Source organism: Panthera tigris, chromosome B3, assembly GCF_018350195.1.
Source record: "Panthera tigris isolate Pti1 chromosome B3, P.tigris_Pti1_mat1.1, whole genome shotgun sequence".
In the NCBI taxonomy this organism is placed as follows: Eukaryota; Metazoa; Chordata; class Mammalia; order Carnivora; family Felidae; genus Panthera; species Panthera tigris.
In genome coordinates, this window is record NC_056665.1 from 37047215 (window position 1) to 37066656 (window position 19442).

The 19442-nt window shown below is 50.1% G+C and overlaps 1 protein-coding gene across 1 annotated transcript in view; it reads left to right on the top strand.

Annotated features, from left to right (window-relative positions):
- The first annotated feature begins 256 nt into the window (after positions 1–256).
- Positions 257–19442, top strand: part of ITGA11 (integrin subunit alpha 11) — an 89536-nt gene continuing 70350 nt past the window's right edge. The window contains 1 exon segment of the mRNA XM_042988522.1: positions 257–804. Within this exon segment, the coding sequence (XP_042844456.1) occupies positions 389–804 (416 nt within the window). The 5' untranslated portion in view covers positions 257–388.

A 19442-nucleotide genomic window follows, 5' to 3' on the forward strand; every position in this document is an offset into this window, starting at 1 on the left:
AGGAAAACCTTGGAGGCCAGGGTGAAAGGGTTACGAGACTGTTTCTCTGCTTTGCGTCAACTGCCCCGGCCGAGCAGTGACCCCCAACTGAAGTCAGGCAGAGCTTTGCAAATCAGTTCAGAAGGTGGTGGTGAGCCAGTAGAGCTGGAGTCATGGCCACTAGGAACCAAGGCTTGGCGGGGGGACAGGTGGGAAGGCAGTTCCTTGACTCTTTAGCAGGCAGAGATGAGAGGGAGGAAGAGAGGGAGGAGCAGGAGGGACAGGAGGAGGAGAAAGGAGAGAAAAGAGAGAACGAAATGGAAGAGGAAACCAGCAGAAGCTAGAAGGAGTGGAGTTGGAGGTAGGGATAGTGGAGGAGGAAAGGAGCTATCTTCTCCCCACCCCTACCATGAGACTGGCATTCTCAGAAGGAGGGACCAGGTCTTCCCAGTCAGACCTGGTGTACTTGAGAGTAGGTTTTATGCCTCCCCTATCAGATTATGGCTCTTGTAGGGCAGGGGGTGCGCCTCTCCTACCTCTCCTATCAGACTGTGGGCTCCCCAAAGCAGGGACTACATTAACCACCTCATATGGCGGCTCCCCAAGGACAGGGGACCATACTCCTCCCACACCCAAGACCTGCCAGTGGGGACCATCAACCAACTGGGGCCCAGACCTCTTCTTGCCTGACTATCCTCTTCTCCCCACCCCAGGGTTCACGGACACCTTCAACATGGACACCAGGAAGCCTCGAATCATCGCTGGCTCCAGGGCCGCCTTCTTCGGTTACACAGTGCAGCAGCATGACATCAGTGGCAATAAGTGGTGAGTGAGGGGCGCCTGGGTGGCTCAGTTGGTTAAGCGTCCAACTCTTGATTTTTGCTCAGGTCATGATCTCACACTTCGTGAGACTGAGCCCCGCATCAGGCTCTGCATTCAGCGGAGATGCTCTCCCTCCCTCTGTCTCTGCCCCTCCTCCATTTGTGCATGCTCTCTCTTTCTTTCTGTCAAAAAGAAAAGAAAAGAAGTGGTGAGTGAGAGCTGTCACCCCACCCAGCCCTGGACCCCCCCACACCCAGCCCCTCCATTGGCTGCCCACAGTGGCCCTCATGTGTAGACACCTTCACGTCCAGTGACTTGACTTCTTGTCCTGGCTTCATATCATCTGCCCTTGACTATGAAACCTCGAGCATTCCACATCAGGCCCTCCATCTTCTCATCTGAGAAATGGGAAAGAAAATAGTAGGTGGCACGTTATATGACAGCATAGGTAGCAGGCATCCAGAACCAATAGTTACCCCTTCCCGTCTGCTCTCAGGGCCTCAGTGTCTCATCAGTGGGGTAGTGCCTCTGATCCTGGCTGCTTGGAGAGGTGTTGGGGAGTGTCTCTGAGGATGGGTGTGTGTGCTCACAAGCTAAACCACAGGCGAAGGTGGGGCAGAGGAAAGCGAGAGCGAGGCAGGGTCGGGGGAGAGGGCCAGGAACCTCCCAAGGACGCCTCTGGGGGCAGGGACAATCAAGAGGGGGGAAGGGTCTGCCTCTGACTTTTAAAAATAACTTTATTGGCTTATATTTTACGTATCATAAAGCACTCTTTTCAAGTGTACAGGTCAATTTTTTTTTCCCAAGTCAATGATTTTTTTTTAAAACAAATTTACTAAGTTATGCAGCCATCGCTATAAATCAGTCTTGGAACGTTTTCAGCACCCCAGTAAGATCTGCCCCGCACATGTACTATTAATCGCCATTCTTCTCCCTCTGCTTGGGTTTTAGCTGCCAGAAGGCAAGGCCCTCCTTCCCGAAATAGAAGAGGCTGGGCCTCTCTCGGCCCTCTTAGATACCCTTGACGAGTCAAGGGACCACACAAACAGTGGCGATAAACGTTCTACCCTGCTCTCTTCCCAGTGTTGCCTCTGCCTACCCTCCCCAACCTCTTCTCCTTCCACTTTCTCCCCTCCTTTCTTGTAGTCAACACTCTAGCCAAACTGAATTTTTTCTGTTTTTCCAGTTCTCCCTCTAGACCTTCTTTTGCACATGCTATGCCCTCCCTCAGTGATGTCGTCTCCTACCTCCCCCCCTCACCTTACCCCACCATGCTGATCTGGCTAATCCTCTCATATTTTTTTAAAGGAGTATCTTATTGTCTTTCTTTTGAGGTATAACTAGACACAATAAAATGTAGGCATCTCCACTGTACAGCTCAGTGAAATTTTACATATGTATAGGCCCATGTCATCACCTTCCAGAACATGATCCAGAACATTTCCAGCCCCTCAGAAAGTTCCCGTGTGACCCCTGTCACACGGGAGGGGCAGTCAGTGCCCCTCCAAGTAATCCCTATTTTGACCACTGTCACCAGATTTGTTTTGCCTGGTTTTGCACTTCATATAGATGGTATCATACTGTAAGTACTCATTTATACCTGACCTGTTTTACTCAACATTATGTCTTTGGGGTTTAATATATCGCGGAATGTATTATACTTCGTGCTCCTTCACTGGTGTAATATTCCACTGCAGAATGTATTTATTCACTTAATTATTGATGGATATTTGGGTTGTTTCCATTTTTTGGCTAATTTGAGTGGAGATGCTATTAACATTCTCATATATGTCTTTTGGTGGATGTCTGCTCTCATTTTTATTGGGTGTATACTCAGGAGGAGAATCGCTGAGTTAAAGGGTAGGTAATGTAGCTTTAGTATGATCTGCCAAGCACTTTTTTCCAAAATGATTTGCCAATTTCAACTTTTCTTTAGTAATGTAATGGAGTTTCCATCGCTCCATATTTTCACTAACACTTGGTATTATCAGTCTTTTTGATTTTAGCTATTCCGGTGGTATCTTCTTGTGAGTTAAACTTGGGTTACTATAGCGACTAATGACGTTGAGTAATTTTGTGTAAATGTACTGGCCTTTTGGTATCCCGTTTTGTGAAGTGTCTGATTTGTGACTTTCGCCCATTTGAAAAATTGTGTTGTGTTTCTTTTCCTTACCGTCTTATAGAATTTTAAAAAACATATTCCGCATACAAATCCTTTGTCAGAGAAAAGCATTGCAAAGAACTCCTAGTCTGTGATATGCTTTTTCATTCTCTTAACGGTATCTTTCAAGGAACAGAAGTTCTTAACTTTAATAAAGTTTAACTTGTAAAACTTTCTTATGGTTAGTGTTTCTTGTACATCCTGTTTAAGAAAACTAATAATGCTTCTCTCAATAGTGCTTTCAAGTTTTCAGTGTAAAATTCTTGTGTCTTTTACGACATTAACTCCTAGGTATTTGCTATTTTATGCTAATTAAAGTGGAATGTTATTTCATTTTCTAATCTTTTTTTTTGGTAGTATAGGAAAAGACAGTCAGGGTGCCTGGATGGCTCAGTTGGTTGGGTGTCTGACTCTTGATTTTGGCTCATGTTGTGGTCCTGGGATTGTGGGATTGAGCCCCACATCAGCCTCTGCATTGAGTGTGGAGCCTGCTTGGGATTTTCTCTCTCTCTCTCTCTCTCTCTCTCTCTCTCTCTCTCTCTCTCTCTCTCTCCCTCTGCCCCTTTCCCCTGCTCGCACACACTCTCTCTCTAAAACAAAATGTAAAAAAATAAAAATATGGTTGGTTTTGTATCCTTACATTATATCCAGCAATATTACGAAATTAACTTATTATTTCTAATAGTTTGATACTATTCTTCTGAATTTCCTGGGTATACAATCAGATCATTTGAAATAATTACAGTTTTATTTCTTGTTTTCCAGTCTTTGTAGCTTTTATTTATTTAAATTGCCTAATTGCAACGGTCAGGACATTCAGTACAAAGTTGAATAGAAATTGTGACATTGAACACACTTTTCTTATTTCCTTTATAAGAGGGAAAACTTAAAAGTATTTCACAATTAAATAAGATTTTGACTATAGCTTATTCATTTGTTATAGATACCTTCAGATTAAGGAAGTTTTTTTTCCTATTCCTAGTTTTCTGGGGTTGTGTGTGTATATGTGTGTGTGTGAGTAAGTGTTGAATTTTATCAGGTGCTTTTTCTGCAAAGACTGCAGTGTTATATGGTTCTTCTCCTTTATTTTGTTAATATGGTTAACTATACTCATTGATTTTTCTAAAAAATTTTTTCCATTGATATATTCTCAGGAATTCTGTTTCTATGTACATGAGGTATACTGTGTAGCTAAATGCATCTGATATATTCTTAATTACAGATATTTTATTTTGCAGCTCCTGAATTTCAATTTGATTCTTTTTTATAGATTCTAATTCTATTAAAATAATCTTTCTCCCATTTGTTGATTTTTTTAGTCTTTTTTTTTTTTTTAACATACTAATCATAGTTATTTTGAAGTCCTTGGCTAACTCCAATATCTGTATCATCTCTGGGTCTGCTTCTAATGACGATTTATCTTATGATTATCAGTTGATTATCCTGATTCTTTGCCTGTTTAGTAATTTTTTATTTTAGTCTTTTGGACGTTGTGAATGTTACACAGTAGAGGCTATAGATCATGTTACCTTCTTTAAAAGAATTATACATTTTCAGGGCACCTAGGTGGCTCAGTTTGTTAAGCATCCAACTCTTGGTTTTGGCTCAGGTCATGATCTCACAGTTCATGGGTTCAAGCTCTGTATCAGGCTCTGCATTGGCAGCATGGAGCCTGCTTGGGATTCTCTCTCCCTCTCTCTCTGCCCCTTCCATGCTTGTTCTCTCTCTCTCTTTCTTTCTTTCTCTCTCAAAATAAATAAATAAACATTGTAAAATAAAATAGGATAAAATAAATTAAATAAAGAATTTTATATTTTGTTTGAGAGGCAATTAAAATACTGATGAAATCACCTAGATCTTACCATTGGCTTTGTTTGGGCCTTGGTTAGGGCAGCTATCATCTAGTTTTGTCCTTCCTCTTAGGGTGTGGCCTTAATTCCTAAGGCATGGATTTTCTGGGATCTCCCCTGAAAGCCCACAATAGTCATCAGAGTTTCTCCATTCAGATCAGGCATGAACCCCAACATCTGCCAGGCATCGGACAGCCTCTACAAACTCTTCCCCACCAGCAGATTTTCTAGAGTCTCACAAGATGCATACACAGCTTAGGAGTCAGCCAAGGATCCTGAGGGAAAACGTTAGCAGAGTTTTGGAGGCTCTTTTTCTGTGGCTGTCTCCCTTCTGCCTGCCCCTACCAAATCCTAGTTTCAGCCCCAGCCTCAGTCACTGTTTCCTCCACTCAGCACGGCTGCTGCTCTCTGGATTTTATTCCCCTGTGCCCAAATAAAGAAAGTTCTCTCATGTAGAGAGCCGGGGTGAATGTGGATTTAGCTCCTCTGCTTGCCTTTTCTGAGTACCGAGCTCTGCATTGATTGCTGCCCAGTGCCTGAAAATAGTTGTTCCGTGTGTTTTATCTAGCTTTCATAATTTGTTTATGGCTAGAATTGAAAGTCCACATTCTTTTATCAAATGAGATTTCACTTCCTCTGAGAAACCTTCTCTGACCATCCCTTCCCATCACCAGAGTAGTTGCCCCATAGAATTCTGTATTTTGTTTTTCATAACTTTCATCAAACTGGATACTGATTGCCTGTTTCATTGTCTTTCTTTCTGAAATGAGGGGTATAATCCCTGGCAATTAGTAGATGCTCAAAAGAACATATTTTGAAAGACCAAAATAATGATTTAAAACATTTTTTAATGTTTATTCATTTTTGAGAGACAGAGAGAGACAGAGCATGAGCAGAGGAGGGGTAGAGAGAAAGGGAGACACAGAATCTGAAGCAGGCTCCAGGCTCTGAGCTGTCAGCACAGAACCCGACGCGGGGCTCGAACCCACAGACCGCGAGATGGTGACCTGAGCCGAAGTCAGACACTTAACCAACTGAGCCACCCAGGTGCCCCAAAAGACTAAATTAATGATTTAAATCTCTCTCAACCAGCCCCCAAATAAGGTACATATTTCGTATGTGCTATGAAGGGTTAAAGATTGAATGGAACTGGGGGTGCCTGGGTGACTCAATTGGTTAAGCACCTGAGTCTTGATTTCAGCTCAGGTCATGATCTCATGGTTTGTGAGTTTGAGCCCCGTGTGGGGCTCTGCGCTGACAGTGTAGATCCTGCTTGGGATTCTCTCTCTCCTCTCTCTCCGCCCCTACCCCTGCTGGTGTTCTCTCTCTCTCTCCCTCTCTCTCTCAAAACAAATAACCATTTAAAAAAAAAAAAAAGATTAAATGGAACTGGCTTTGGCAAGATTGAATTTGTTTTGACTACTATTTGTTTAGTAAGCTTCTGTTAATAAACGTTACTAGTTTCTGCAAAATATTAGTGCGAGTAAGGCATGGTTTCACTCACAAATAACTCACAGACCATTTGAGGAGGCGGCACTAATATCCTTGAAATAATTAAAAAACAATACAAGACAAAATATGAGCTGCTGTTAATTATGTTCATCTTTGTAAGGCCACTTTCTCCATGTGGCTTTCTGGATCCTTCTCCTGGCCTAAAATGGCCTTACCTTTCCTAAACCCTCTCTCCGATGGCATATATCACTTCCTACCTTGTGTTGGAGTCACTTAGGCCCACGGTGCATCCCCCCCTACTGGACACCGTCTTCGTTTCCCTGTGTCTGAAAGCAGCCCACACAGCATCTTCCTCATAGAAGAAACTCAGCCCGAGTTTGAAAGGAGAAATCCCTGTGCCTGGGGTCTCTGGGAGGCCTTCATAGAAGAGGGGCGTCTGAGTGGAGTCTTGGAGGTTGAGCCTAGAGGAGAAGAAAGGTCTGATAGAATCAACTCCTGGTCACTTTTGCTGATCTGAGCACATCGTGAGAGAGGGCTGGTACTACACTGTAGCCATGTGTCCTGGGTTTGTTTTCTGTCACAGCTGGGTTGGGAGAGACAGAGAGGCCCTGGAACCCCAGGGAGCTGCACCTCATGCAGAACGGACAGGAGCACACAGGGCCTTTCAGGAACCTGTCCCCACTGCAGGGACACCCGTTTATCCAACTTGGATGCTTGCCTTTCGCCCCCCCCCCCCCGGCCCCCATTTTTCCTGCCCTGTAGGGCAGCATCCCAAGAGCTGTGCTCAGACACAAGACCCTGTGGATGTTGATCATAGGAAAAGAGGTTGATGCCAGTGTCATTTGGGGGACACTGGCTGGAAATTATGCACGGGGACGGCTCCAGTGGTGCGTGTTGATTCAACTCCATGCCAGCAGGCGGCTCAGAGGGAGGGCAGATGCAACGGCTTGCTGTCCAAAGACCGTCTCTCGGAGGAAGACCTTGGGAGAAGCTCTCTCGGCCTCCCTGCGCCTCTGTTTGCTTGTGTCTAGAATGGATATGAACTTACCGATCTCAGGGTGTTAGGCAAGATCAGAAAATACCCCAAACGTGAATGTGTACAGCAGGCAGTGGGGACTGAGCGACTTGCAGTGAGCAAGCAGCCAACCCTGAAATGGGGCCTCTGGACGCTTGGTCGAGAGTCTTCCTCTGACAGTCTGCCTCCTGGGTATGGACCTAGCTCCCAGCCCTTAAGGCAGGGCTGGCACACCTGGGTCGGCATCTCCTGGGCCTGCAGTGAGGCCAGGGAGTGTGTGTTTTAAAGAGCTCCCCAGGAGACTCTCGCAGGGGGACCCGTGAGGATCACCATCTCCCCTGAGGGTGGGGAGATGCGAGTAGGGGACCACATCACTCCCCAGTGACTGCCCAGAAATCCAGGTCCCAGCACCGCTGCAGAGAAGGACCCACCAGCTATCTTCCACCACAGGCGCCAAGGAGGCCTGGCCCCCATTTACCAGGCTGTGGGCCTCCTCGAACGTCAAGGGCACCAGGGCCTGGTGTAATCAGCTGCAGGATGAAGGGGGACAGACCTGGTGGGGATGTCACTTGATTTCCTTAACCCTTCCCCTTCTGCCCATTGCGCCCCAACTCCAGACTCACAGACACACAAAAAGGAAAAGAGCAAACAAATTCCTCTTGTGCTAAGTATTCTCTGCCCCTGCTTTTAAAGCCCTTGTGTATTTTCAGAGAAATTTAATCCATGTGACTCTAATGCGTGTACATTGAAATCATTAAGTCAGTTAATTTTTTTCAGACCATTTGATGTCCCAGAAGCTCCGGTGTAGGGTTTGCAGAGGGCCTCTCCGTGCCTTTGGTCCCCCCGGAGCAGGAAGCCTCCTGGTGCTAGGAAAAAAAGCAGAGCTGGGCCCCACAAGTTTCCAATTTGTCATTGAAGCTGTCACCCCTGGAGAGAGAAGCGCCAGCTCTCAGCAAGGCAGAGCATGTTGCTCTCTCCCCTTGAGGGCACTGGGGAGCAGGAGCCAGACAGCCCTGGTGGGCTCCACAAAGAGAGCCCTTTGGAACTCAGTGGGATTCAAGAACAAGAGGGCATGGTGAGGTCCCTGGGGTGCAGGTTCAGGGATGTGAGCCACATGTAAGAGAAGTAGGCTTTGTCCTCATTTTCCAGGGGAGGCAACTGAGACTGAAGAGAGAGGACATGGTAAATGCCCGAGCCAGGTCTGGGGCCCAGGTCTCATTAGCCCCAGAGGAGCCCAGAACAGAAGCAGCCCCACTAGCTGGAAACCCACAGTCTCCGTCGGCGCTGTCTCTCCCCACTGGCCATGCTGCTGGCCCCATGGGAACTGAGGCAGTGGTGTCCCCCAGGACCCAACTCTAGCAGAGTCACATAAATGTGCTGTGCCCAGCCAGGAAGAGAGGGTGTATGCTCATAGAACCCCAACCAATACCCAATGATCAATAAATACCAAGAGAGGGCACACAGAAAAGATCAGGGGAATTCATGTGAGGGAGAAATTTCTAATTCAGGAGGCGGAAGGAGTCGGGGGAGGCTATGGAGGAGGGGGCTTCCAGATGGGTAGGATTTCCATGGGCAGAATGGATGTGGGTGAGAAAAATATAACAGATGGATGGAACAGCATGGGTGATTGTGCAGAGGAGAAAAAAAAAGAGGCCATGTTTAGAGAAAGGATGCCATCCCATGTGGCTGGAGGAGAAGGTGCAGAAAGCAGAGAGTGAGGCCAAAGACTGGGAGGGCGAGGACCATACCCTAGAGACTCCTAGACACCAGAGCAAGGCGACTGTATCTGCGAGGCAATGGGGAGCCATTGGAGGTTTCAGAGCAGGAGAGCGGTTCACCCGAGGTATAATTTTCAGGGTGCTCAGTTTGGCTACTATGTGAGGATGGAACCAAGGGAGGAGAGCCTAGAGGTGAGGAGGCTGGTGGGAAGGCTATGGAAGTCTAGGTTAAGGGGAAGGTCTAAGGGCCGGGGCTTGAGGAAGGGGCGGACCTTATGAGTGTCAGTAGTTCATTCATTCATCCTTGAGAACCTGGTGCTAGATCCTGGGAATTCAATGGTGAACAAAACTACAGAGTCCCAACCCTGATGGAGCCCTTCTTCTAGCGGGGGAAGACACATTGTCAGTTTCCCCATCATCTGTCAGATGGTGATCCGTGCAATGGAGAAGCATTAGGCAGGGTAAGGGGGCTTACGAGTTGGGGGAAGTGCTGCCGCCTTATGCTGGCCACCAAGAAAGGCCTCAATGCTAGGGTGACAGCAGTCAGAGACCGGAAGGAAAGGGAGAATCTGAGACAATCATGGATACTTGAAAAAAAAAAAAAAAAAAAAAAGAGTGTTCCAGGCAGAGAGGATGGCAAGTGTAAAGGCCCTGAGGTAGGAAGATGCTCAGCATGTTCAAGGAACCATGAGTGTGGCTGGAGTAGAGCGAGCTAAGGCAAGAAGAGAAGGAGGCAGATGAAACAGGTTGAAGGATGGCTGGGGGCATATCTGGCTGACTGGCAAGACAATGAAAAAACAGAAAAGCAAAACCCAGCAATAGGAGACAGACTTTGGGGGAACGTGTGAGCTAAGCTTTGGCCCCATCGGTCTGAGGTATCCAAGGGTCATCGGGGACAGGTGGCCGGCTGGCAGCAGGGGACAGAGACCTTCACCTTGGCGGGGAGATCAGGGCCCAGACTCAGATGTGCATTGGGAGAACTAGGTTCACAGAGGAGCATTCAGAGAGAAGGAGGGGGCTGAGGAAAGAACCCTAGGATGCCCGTGGGTGGGAGTGGGGAGGAGGGAGAACCATCAGAGGCAAGGGGGATAAGGGGGCTCAGTGTCGCAGAGGAGGGGAGAATTGCAAGACAGAGGGGGTGGTGCTCACACTCTGTAGCTTGTCCCCGAGAGCCTCTCCGAGAAGCCGCCGGGGGCCCAGCCGGGGAGTTTGCAGCGCTGGGCAAACCTCTACGGGGCCGGAGCCCTTGCGATGGACGGACAGAAACACTCAGGATGCACACTTACGCACACAGAGTACATCTAGAGGCTCTCAAGAGGACTCACTGCAACTTGTGTGAACCTCTAGAGCAAGTGGTCCTCACACGTCAGCGGGGGCACCAGAGTCCCCCGAGGGCCCCACATCCAGAGTTTCTGGGTCCGCAGGTCTGGGGTGGGACCTGAGAACTCACTTGTCTGGCAAGCTCCCAGGGGCTGCTAGGGCTGCTGGTCTGGGGACCACACTCTGAGAACCACAGACCTAGAGATCTCTGTCCCCGGAATCTTAAGTTCATGGCAACAGGCAGAAGCAAAATGACCTGAACCGTGTGCGGGGAACCTGTGGGGAAACGGGGACTTTGAGAGCCCAGAGCCAGCTGGGGATGGGGCTGCAGGGGGAGCGGGGGCGGTTTGCGAAAACCTGCTCGCACTTCACTATTGTCATCCCCCTAAGACTCCTCCTGTCTCCCTTAGCCCTTCTTCTGCCTTCTCCTACCTTTCCATTTTCTTTTTTCTTCTCTTTGCCCATTTCCTCTGCCTGGTTTCTGGATTTCCCATCCTGCTCCTTACTTTTCAGTGTTTCTTCCCCTCCGCCCCTTCAGCCCCTCCTCCACCGCATCCCTTGTCTCCCCACGCCCCACTTCCTCCTTGGCCCCTGCACTGGAGTCTCAGGTGGGGCCAAAGCCAGGGGAGACTGTCCTGTACCCCCCCTTCCCAGCCCTCGCTCCTGTGCACAGCCACCAGTGTATTAATCTCATCAGCCTGACTGTACCCTTAAGGGGAGGGACCCCGGCCCAACTCCCCGGCATCTGCCCACCTGGCCGGCTCCGATGCCTTCCAGTGCTACCTGGCCAGTGGTGCACACCCATGGCTGGGGACGGAGGGGAGCTTCTGTGCAGACAGAGGAGCGAGGGGGAAGGGCCCTGGAGGCAGAGAGGAAACAGAGAGGGAATCCAGTAGATTAGGGGGACCCCCACAGAACCATGCTGGCGCCTCAGTCTCCAGGCAATTCTGGGGTGTCCTGGTGGGAAACAGCAACTTCCGTTTGGGGAAAAGAAGCATCTTGAGTATAACTGTCATCACCCTCAGCAACAGAAGGACAGATTTGGCGGCTTGGTTCATCCAAAGTCCTAGACAGCCTCCCATCTCTTTGAGGGGGTCCCTGTGAATTCTTCTGCGATGACTGAACTCAGGGACTGTGTGGTCAGATGCTGAAAGGGCTGTGCCATTGTCCTGCATGTGGACACTGAGGTATTGGGGAGCGAGATGGAGGGCTGCGTGCACACCTGCGAGGACCACCACTTCCCCCCAAAAGCTTGGCATCACGTGGGAGTCAGACACCCTCAGCCCCTAAGACAAAGTTGGAACGGACCTGCCCCGTATAGGATAGTAGATACCCCATCTCTCCCCAGAGACCTCTCCTCTGGCAGAGACCCCAGGCAGGGGGCATCTCTCCCCCCCTCCCGCCTGGGAAGGGTCTTAGAAATTCTTCACCCCAATCCCCTTATTTTATAGACAAGGAAACTGAGTGCCAGAGACAGAGACTACACCAAGGTCACACAGCAAGTGAGTGGGAGAGGCAGGATTGAAACCAGGTCTCCCAACTCCTCTTCCTGCGACAGGAGCCAGCCTCCTCCTCCTGTGATATCCCCACCTGGCGCCCAGGTGAAAACTGCCCAAGGCTTAGTCTACCCACCATCCTGGGTCTCTTGTCTCAAGATCACTAGGTGGTAGCTACTTACACTAAGTTGGAATGTGGGTAAGGTGTTCATTCTTTCCAATGCCTTTCTGTATAGACCTTCTCAGGTAACAGGAGGCCCGCTGGTGATAGAATTTGGGGTTGACTGGAAAGCTAATCCATGAGGAATAAGTCCACAAAAACTGGGTGTCAAGCCTAAGCCCCGGGGTGCCCTCAGGCCCTGCCCTTCTCTCCCCTCCCAACCCCGGCGGTTTCCAGCCTCTCATTCGTGGCCCCCTCCCTCAGGGTTATGGCAGGTCTCAAGATTGGTGCAGATCTTCTGCCTGGGCAGATACACAAAGGCACGAGGGGGTGGCTTTTTACTGCAGGAAACATCTAGGCGTCCAGATCCACACAAACCTGCATTCCCTTCTCTGCTCAGCCACTTTCCAAGCCGCCGGAACTGAAGCATGTCACAGCCACTTACTGGACCAGGGTTTCTTCATCTGCGAAATGGGCATAGTGATGCGAGCCCAAGTGTGTTTTCATGAGGGAGCAATAGGAGATGGTGAGTGGGCAGATTTTGCTGGATAAGTTAGTGCCTTATGCTGGCCTGTCCCCCACAAAAGGATATGGTGTCTGGGGAGAGGTGTCAAGAAAAAGGGCCCTAAGGACTGTTGTTTGGGGCAGAATGACGGGTCTTATCCAAGCCCATCCCTCCTCCTTGGTGCCCATGCCGGTTGTCAGGCCTGGGGCGGCCTCAGCCTTTGTTGCTGGAGAAATCTCACCCAGGAACGTCCTAAGCCCTTTTCCTGGCTCAGGCCCTGGAGCAGGCTCCCAATACCGCAGCGCATAAATACCCTCTGCTATTTTCTCTTGGAACAAATAAAATCCGGTGCCATGACTCATTCTGGTTAAAGGATAAATCACTACAGCACAGGATAGGATGAAACCACCCAATGCACCAGAGAGAGGAAGAGAGAGAGAAAAACTGCTCGCGGAAGGGAGGTGGGGGGATGTTGGCTCAGGGCCCCAGGCCAAGATACCCAGCAGACCCTGGCAGGCAGCACATGCACAAGAAGAGAGTGCTCCCCGCCCCTCCCCCAGAGGGCCGGAGCAGTGGATATCCAGACAGTGGTCCTCCTGGGGAAGGAGCTGGGGGCCCTTCAGGGTCCTTCAGGGCCTGGAAGACGTACCAGAGGCCCACAGCTTAAGACGCAGCCAGCAAACGTTTTCCAGGCTCCTCCAAGCTCCAGATACTTTGATCTCTTCTTGCCTTGTTGTCTCTTCCTCTCCTCCTTTCTTTCTTGTCCTCTCCCTCTCCTCCTCCTCCTCCTTCTTCTTCTTCTTCTTCTTTTTTCTTCTTCTTCTTCCTCCTCCCCCTCCCCCTCTCTTCTTCCCTCTTCTCCTCCTCCCCCTCTTCCTCCCTCTTCTCTTCCTTCCCTTCCCCTGCCCCCCCCCCTCCTCCTCCTCCTCCTTTCTTTAATGCCAGAACCACACAGGGAAACCCAGGACTTGAAGAGTATGTAGGCGACGGCCCAGGGAACCTGAGCCACAGAGACGACTGACCAACCTGACGGGGAGCTTGAGCGGGTCCTCTGGGTGGCGAACGACTTTAGTGCTGAGCTCGGAGAGGCAAGGGGCCAACCACTGCATGCTTTGGGGGTAAGACGCACAATCTTGGTAGTGGAAACGCTGAAAGGAAAGTCTCCTGGTTACTAACCTCCATGAAAGAAAATAAATTTAATTTGGGCAGTTCAGGGAAGCCAGAGGGATTTGCCAACTCAGCATTGTCTCCACCCACCACCACCTCGCTCCCCTCGCCCCCCTCGCCCCCGGGGCCTATGGACTCTAACGCCTGGCTCCCCCATCTCTGCCAGCAGGGCTCTTTTTGGGACCCCAACGTCCTTTCTAGGTCCAGTGCCGGACAGGGAAGGAGGGTTCCTTACGTGGAGAACAAAGTAATACTGAAACTCACTCCATGTTGAGAATGTCTTAACTATAATTGCATAAGTTTGAATTTTCAAGACTGGTTATTAATTGCTCATTGGCACTTTATCTGCAGTTCTCATAACTGACACCAGGGGGAGCGAGGCAGCCGGGTAACAGCTCCTCACGCCAATCCTCTAGGCGCCCTGTAGATGTTACCGTTCAGGGTAGCCCGTGCTTCCGCTGGGTCAGGCTATAAAATGTGAAACACAGAACTCTTTGTTGAAAACCACAATCGGGGCGCCTGGGTGGTTCAGTTGGTTGAGCGTCCGACTCTTGATTTTGGCTCAGGTCGTGATCCCAGGATCGTAGCATCGAGCACCGCCTCTAGCTCCCCGCCGAGCTCCAAGCGTGGAGCCTGTTAAGATTCTCTCTCTCTCCCTCTTCCCCTCTCTCCTGCTCTCTGTAAAAGAAAAAAATAAAAATAAAAAAAGAAAGAAAACCACAATAATCATGTTTTAAGGTTGTATTCAATTATGAAAACAAATCCATGTGCTTGCTATATCCATGCTTTTTCTCACTAATCTTACCAGTGATGGGCCACTGCTTAACCTGAAACTCGTTTCCTCCAGGCTTGGATAGAATAGCTCCTTCTAGCTTTCCCTGACTTCTTCCTGAAGAAGGCTTCCTCAGGATCCCAGACTCGTTCAAATGGCTCTTCTTCTCTTCCACACGGCTCCAACCCTCAGGCACACACGGCCGATGGCAAAGGCTTGTCATTGACCAGAGACCATCTTGACAAGGTTGCTGTTGCTTTCTGTGGAATCCCTAAATCCTTCCACTGTCCCTCTTGAATCATTTCTTCCTGGTGTAGCTGTGATGAGTCACCCTGAGCCAATAAGACAGACGTGGAAAGTTGTAGAAAAAACCAATGAAGAGAAATAGCAAAGGAGGGGCGCCTGGGGGGCTCGGTCGGTTAAGCGTCCAACTTCAGCTCAGGTCATGATCTCGCAGTTCATGGGTTCGAGCCCCATGTTGGGCTGTGCTGACAGCTCAGAGCCTGGAGCCTGCTTCCTATTCTGTGTCTCCCCCTCTCTCTCCTCCCCTGCTCATGTGCTGTCTCTCTCTCACTCAAACATGAATAAATGTTTAAAAAGAATTTTTTTTAAAGAGAAATAGTAAAGGAGAGGGGGACATGAAATAAATAGAGAGGGAAAATGAGTAATGAGGGAAAGGGAGCCGTGGGCCCCCAAGGATAGGGCTCGCCTTTGATTCATCATTGCTTGGCACAGACCCACAGAAGGAGAAAGGGAAGAATGGTTCTAGAAGTCAGGCTGTGATCCAGGCTAAATCTCAGGGCAGCCCTAAGCTGGATATTCTGGTGGTAAAGGGCCTGGGGACAGTGGCCCCCCATGGGAGAGGCCGATGAAAGGCTGAGGTATGGGAGAGGTGCCCCCTGCAGGGGAGGCAGCAGGTGGACGGTGGATGGCGGTCTGGCCCAACGCCAAATGCCTCACTTGGCAACGCCTCTTCTCTGCACTGTCCTCTCTGCTTCTCCCCAACCACTGAGCCAAGGATGTTGTAACCCAGGGGGGAGGATGGTTCCAAAAATGTAATGTCAGACTCTACCCTCCAGTGGTTCAAGTGAGTCTACAGACTCTTTGCTTCTTTCCGGCCTCTCAAATAATAGTGTTGTTAGAAGAGTCATTACTCACGATCCAGAGGGGAGAGGAGGGAAATAAATCTGAGCTTCGAACCAGAAAGAAAGTACTTCGAAGGATTCTGCCTAGCCAATAATTCGCTGATGCAACTCAGGGCTCCCTGCCCTCTTCTGCCCAGAGACGGGGAGAATGAGGCCAAGGAGTTGCCCCTCAGCCAGCTGAGTGACTTGGATGAGTCACCTGGCTTCTGTGTATCAGTTTCCTCAGCTTTAAAACGGGACTGCTGTCTCTCTCACAGGGCTGCTGTGAGGACTGACGTCAGAGGATTAATGTTAACGTCAGAGGAAGTGCCTGGCACGTAATAAAGTGCCCCCCCAAACATTCATTTATGCGTTCGTTAGTTTGCTTGCTTGTTCATACGAAGTGCTCTGAAAGTCGATGTTTGTTAAGTAGTGCTTGTTAACTGTTTCTTTCTTGGGCTCGAACTCACGAACCATGAGATCGTGACCTGAGCCGAAGTCGGCCACCTCCTGGACTGAGCCACCCAGGTGCCCTGTTTGTTAACTGTTTCTTGACTGGGCATCCTGCCCCCAATTCCTATGTGGCCGCTTTCCGTTATTGCAAAACCTGGTGATCACCTGATAATACAATCTAGAGGTTCCTAAAGCTGGCAGGATGGAATTGCCTGTGAAAGATGTAAAAAGTATACAGATTCCTTAGCCCAGTCCAAGACTTGCAAAATCAGAATCTCTGGGGGTACTTCTAAACATCCCCAGATAAGCCTGATTCCCAGCCAGGTTCTGGAGCCACTGATTTAAGGGCTTTGTGAGTTCTCATGGATTCGTAGGTTAGTTCCTTTCCAGGCTTACTTTTAGAGTGACCTTCAGTGCCTAAACCCAAGGGGGTGGCCAGTGGCAGGAATTTAGAGACCCTGGAAAGTGGGGCAGGGGTGCAGGGGAGTTAATCTGATTGGGGGGGGGGATATGCGATGGCCGTCAAGCATGTAGACATCTAACCATCTGTCTACACTTCGGGCTACTTTAGGTAGAGTTCTCCGCACAAGCCGAGGGGACAAGGTGGGGATTTGGAGTGTTGGGGAGACGTAAGTGGGGAGGAAGAAGGGGGATGAATGGAGTGAGCCCAGGTGAGGATGACCCCCACCCCCAGCTCTGTGAAGGGAGAGACTTGTCTGTCTCTCTGGGTCCATCCCTGGCCCATGGAAGCCTTTGCCACGGCACGTGCGTTAGAATCACGCATGTAAGCCTGGCACCTTCAGGACCATCGTTCCTCCCTGTGGGCCCCAGTCCCTCTTCACCTGGGTGACACCTATCCACCATGCAGGTCTCCATCTAGGAGTTGCCTGCTTCAGGAAGGCTTCCCAGCTGGCTGAGCAGGTGCCCTCTGTGCCTCCCCCACACACCTGGGGCCCCGCTCGTAGCACTGTCCTCCACACTGAAACCAAATGAACGGTGTGGACTCCACACAGGGTGTGGACTGTGCTTCCTTCGTTCAGTTTTCAGTCCTCAGTGTCCCACTCATAGTAAGTCTGACTCTCTGAACTGAATTTGCCCAAGCTCTCATTTCACACGGGTGCAGAGAGGGCAGGGGGCACGCCGCAGGTCGCTCAGCCCATCTGGGAGTAGATGGGAATGAGCCATAAACATGTCAACAGGCCCCAAACTGATAAGCAGCCTCTGTTGTTCTGCCTCTGCCCCCGTCTTCTCCCTTACCTGGGTGCACAGGGCTGCTGGAGCGAGCGGCGCACACAGTAGGAACAACGAACATTCCAGCTGCGCCTCAAACTCCGCCCAGAGAGTCTGACGTTCTCTGGGCCTTGCTGTCTCCTTCAGCCAAATGGGGATAACCGCTCTTGTCCGCTTGCCTCCCGGGGCCCTGGGAACAGCGCAGTGAGCTGCTGGGTGCGTGTGCTAGTCACATTTTGAACATCACCATCCTGACCGTGAACCTGAGGGGCCGGGCCAGCCCAGGGGAGAGAGCAGGCATTTCCTTCCAAGGCCGCTTTCGTTGCTACCAAGTAATCACCGAGGAACTGTCAGACTAGCACCTGCCAGGACATTGAAACTATACATTCCCCTGAGGGACATCTGCCCAGACCATTGGTGTGTTTGTGTTTCATTTTCAGAGGAAAGAGCTGTTAGAAACCTGGGGACAGGGAGGAACTCCGAGCATGACTTGGAAAAACAAGCAAGTTCGTGGGACATTTTGAAAAGAGAAGGGCGGGGAGGGGGGGCGGTTCTTTACACTGTGCTCTGAGACCAGACCACACCTTCCCGGGGAGCGCCAAGCCAAGGGTATTCCAAAGTTGGTGGCCCATCTGCAGACGGGGCGCCGAAGAACTCAGCTCCTAGCTACACCCTGAGAAGCAGAGTGAAGATGTCTTTGCAAAATGAGCAGGGGCCTCCAGCTGCCCATTGCATATTCACTCAACAAACAGTCATTAAGCCTAGACCATATTCAAGGTACTTTGACCAGCACTGAAGGGGGAGATTTAAAGATGATCAGGAGTCTCTCTCTCTCTCTCTCTCTCTCTCTCTCTCTCTCTCTCTCTCTCTCTGCTATCTAGAGACAAATTATCTAAAGGAGAGAAAAAAAAGTCCAACAAGATGGGTACAAACAAAACTTCATGGGAATTCAGAGAGAGCTTTCAGCTGAGAGATCAAGGAGGGCATCCTGGAAGAAGAGGCACCGAAGAGTGGATGGAATGGGGAAGGCTCAAGAGTTTGGACTTAGGGGACTGCACACAGAGAGGCAGGAAGGAAACTTCCAGGTCTGGTGAAAAATAGGGCAAGTGACCCCATGAGACCGGGATCCGGGTGTATGAAGGGGAGGGGCACTGAGCTGACTGGCACACGCCAGCCACCCTGCCCTTCACCGTCAGTGGGTCAGGTTCTCATTTTCCCTTCCGGTGGGTTGAGATTGTCCTTTGCGGTGACCTTCCCTCAGTCTTCCCTCTTCTGCAACGTAGGAAAAAAATGCTGATTGGATGTAAGCTGAGGTGGACCCAGAAGTTTCCAGGAACAAAGCAGAAAGCCAAGCTTGTGGAGTCAACGTCTGTGACGATGCTTGTCAGCAGGCTCTGTGCCCAAGGCGACGAGGGCCAGCTCCAGGGCCTGCCTGCCTCGTAACAGGCACGGGCTTTGTACCTACTGCTTGTATTGCTACGTGTGACTACTTGTGCACAGAGGCCTATTCATTAGTATTGATGAAAAGCTGTTCAGGGGGAACATTTTGTTAAAGCACCTGAACATCTTTTTTTTTAATGTTTATTTATTTTTGAGAGAGAGAGCGTGAGCGGGGGAGAGGCAGAGAGAGGCGGGGACAGAGGATCCGAAGTGGGTTCTGCACTGGCAGCAGAGAGCCCGATGCGGGGTTCGAACTCATGAACTGTGAGATCCTGACCTGAGCCAAGGTCGGATGCTCAACCAACGGAGCCACCTCGGTGCCCCTAAAGCACCTGAACGTCTATCACTAGGAAGAGGGATCTGTCAGTACAAGAAATGACTGAAAAGAAGAGTGGAACACTGTATAAAGATGTAGACCGTGGAACCAGTATAAAGATGAGGCAGAGCTTTATTGTCCAGACCCACCCTTAACATCTGAGGAACCTGGGTCCAGAAAGCACATGGAGGCTCTGGTCCATGGCCCACCATCTTTTCTTCCCGCCTCCAGCTCTCTCTTGGTAATTGAGAGACCTGGCACATGTGAACACCCCCGGCTACACATCCAAGCTCTCTGCACACCCCCAGTGAGCGGCCACTCCTTGGCTAGCCCCACTGGTGGTGGGGTCCACCATCAGAAAGACAGATCCAGGCACGACTGGATGGCTCCGTCCGTTAAGTATCAGACCCTCGATCTCCGCTCGGGTCATGATCTCACGGTTCATGAATTCGAGCCCCGAGT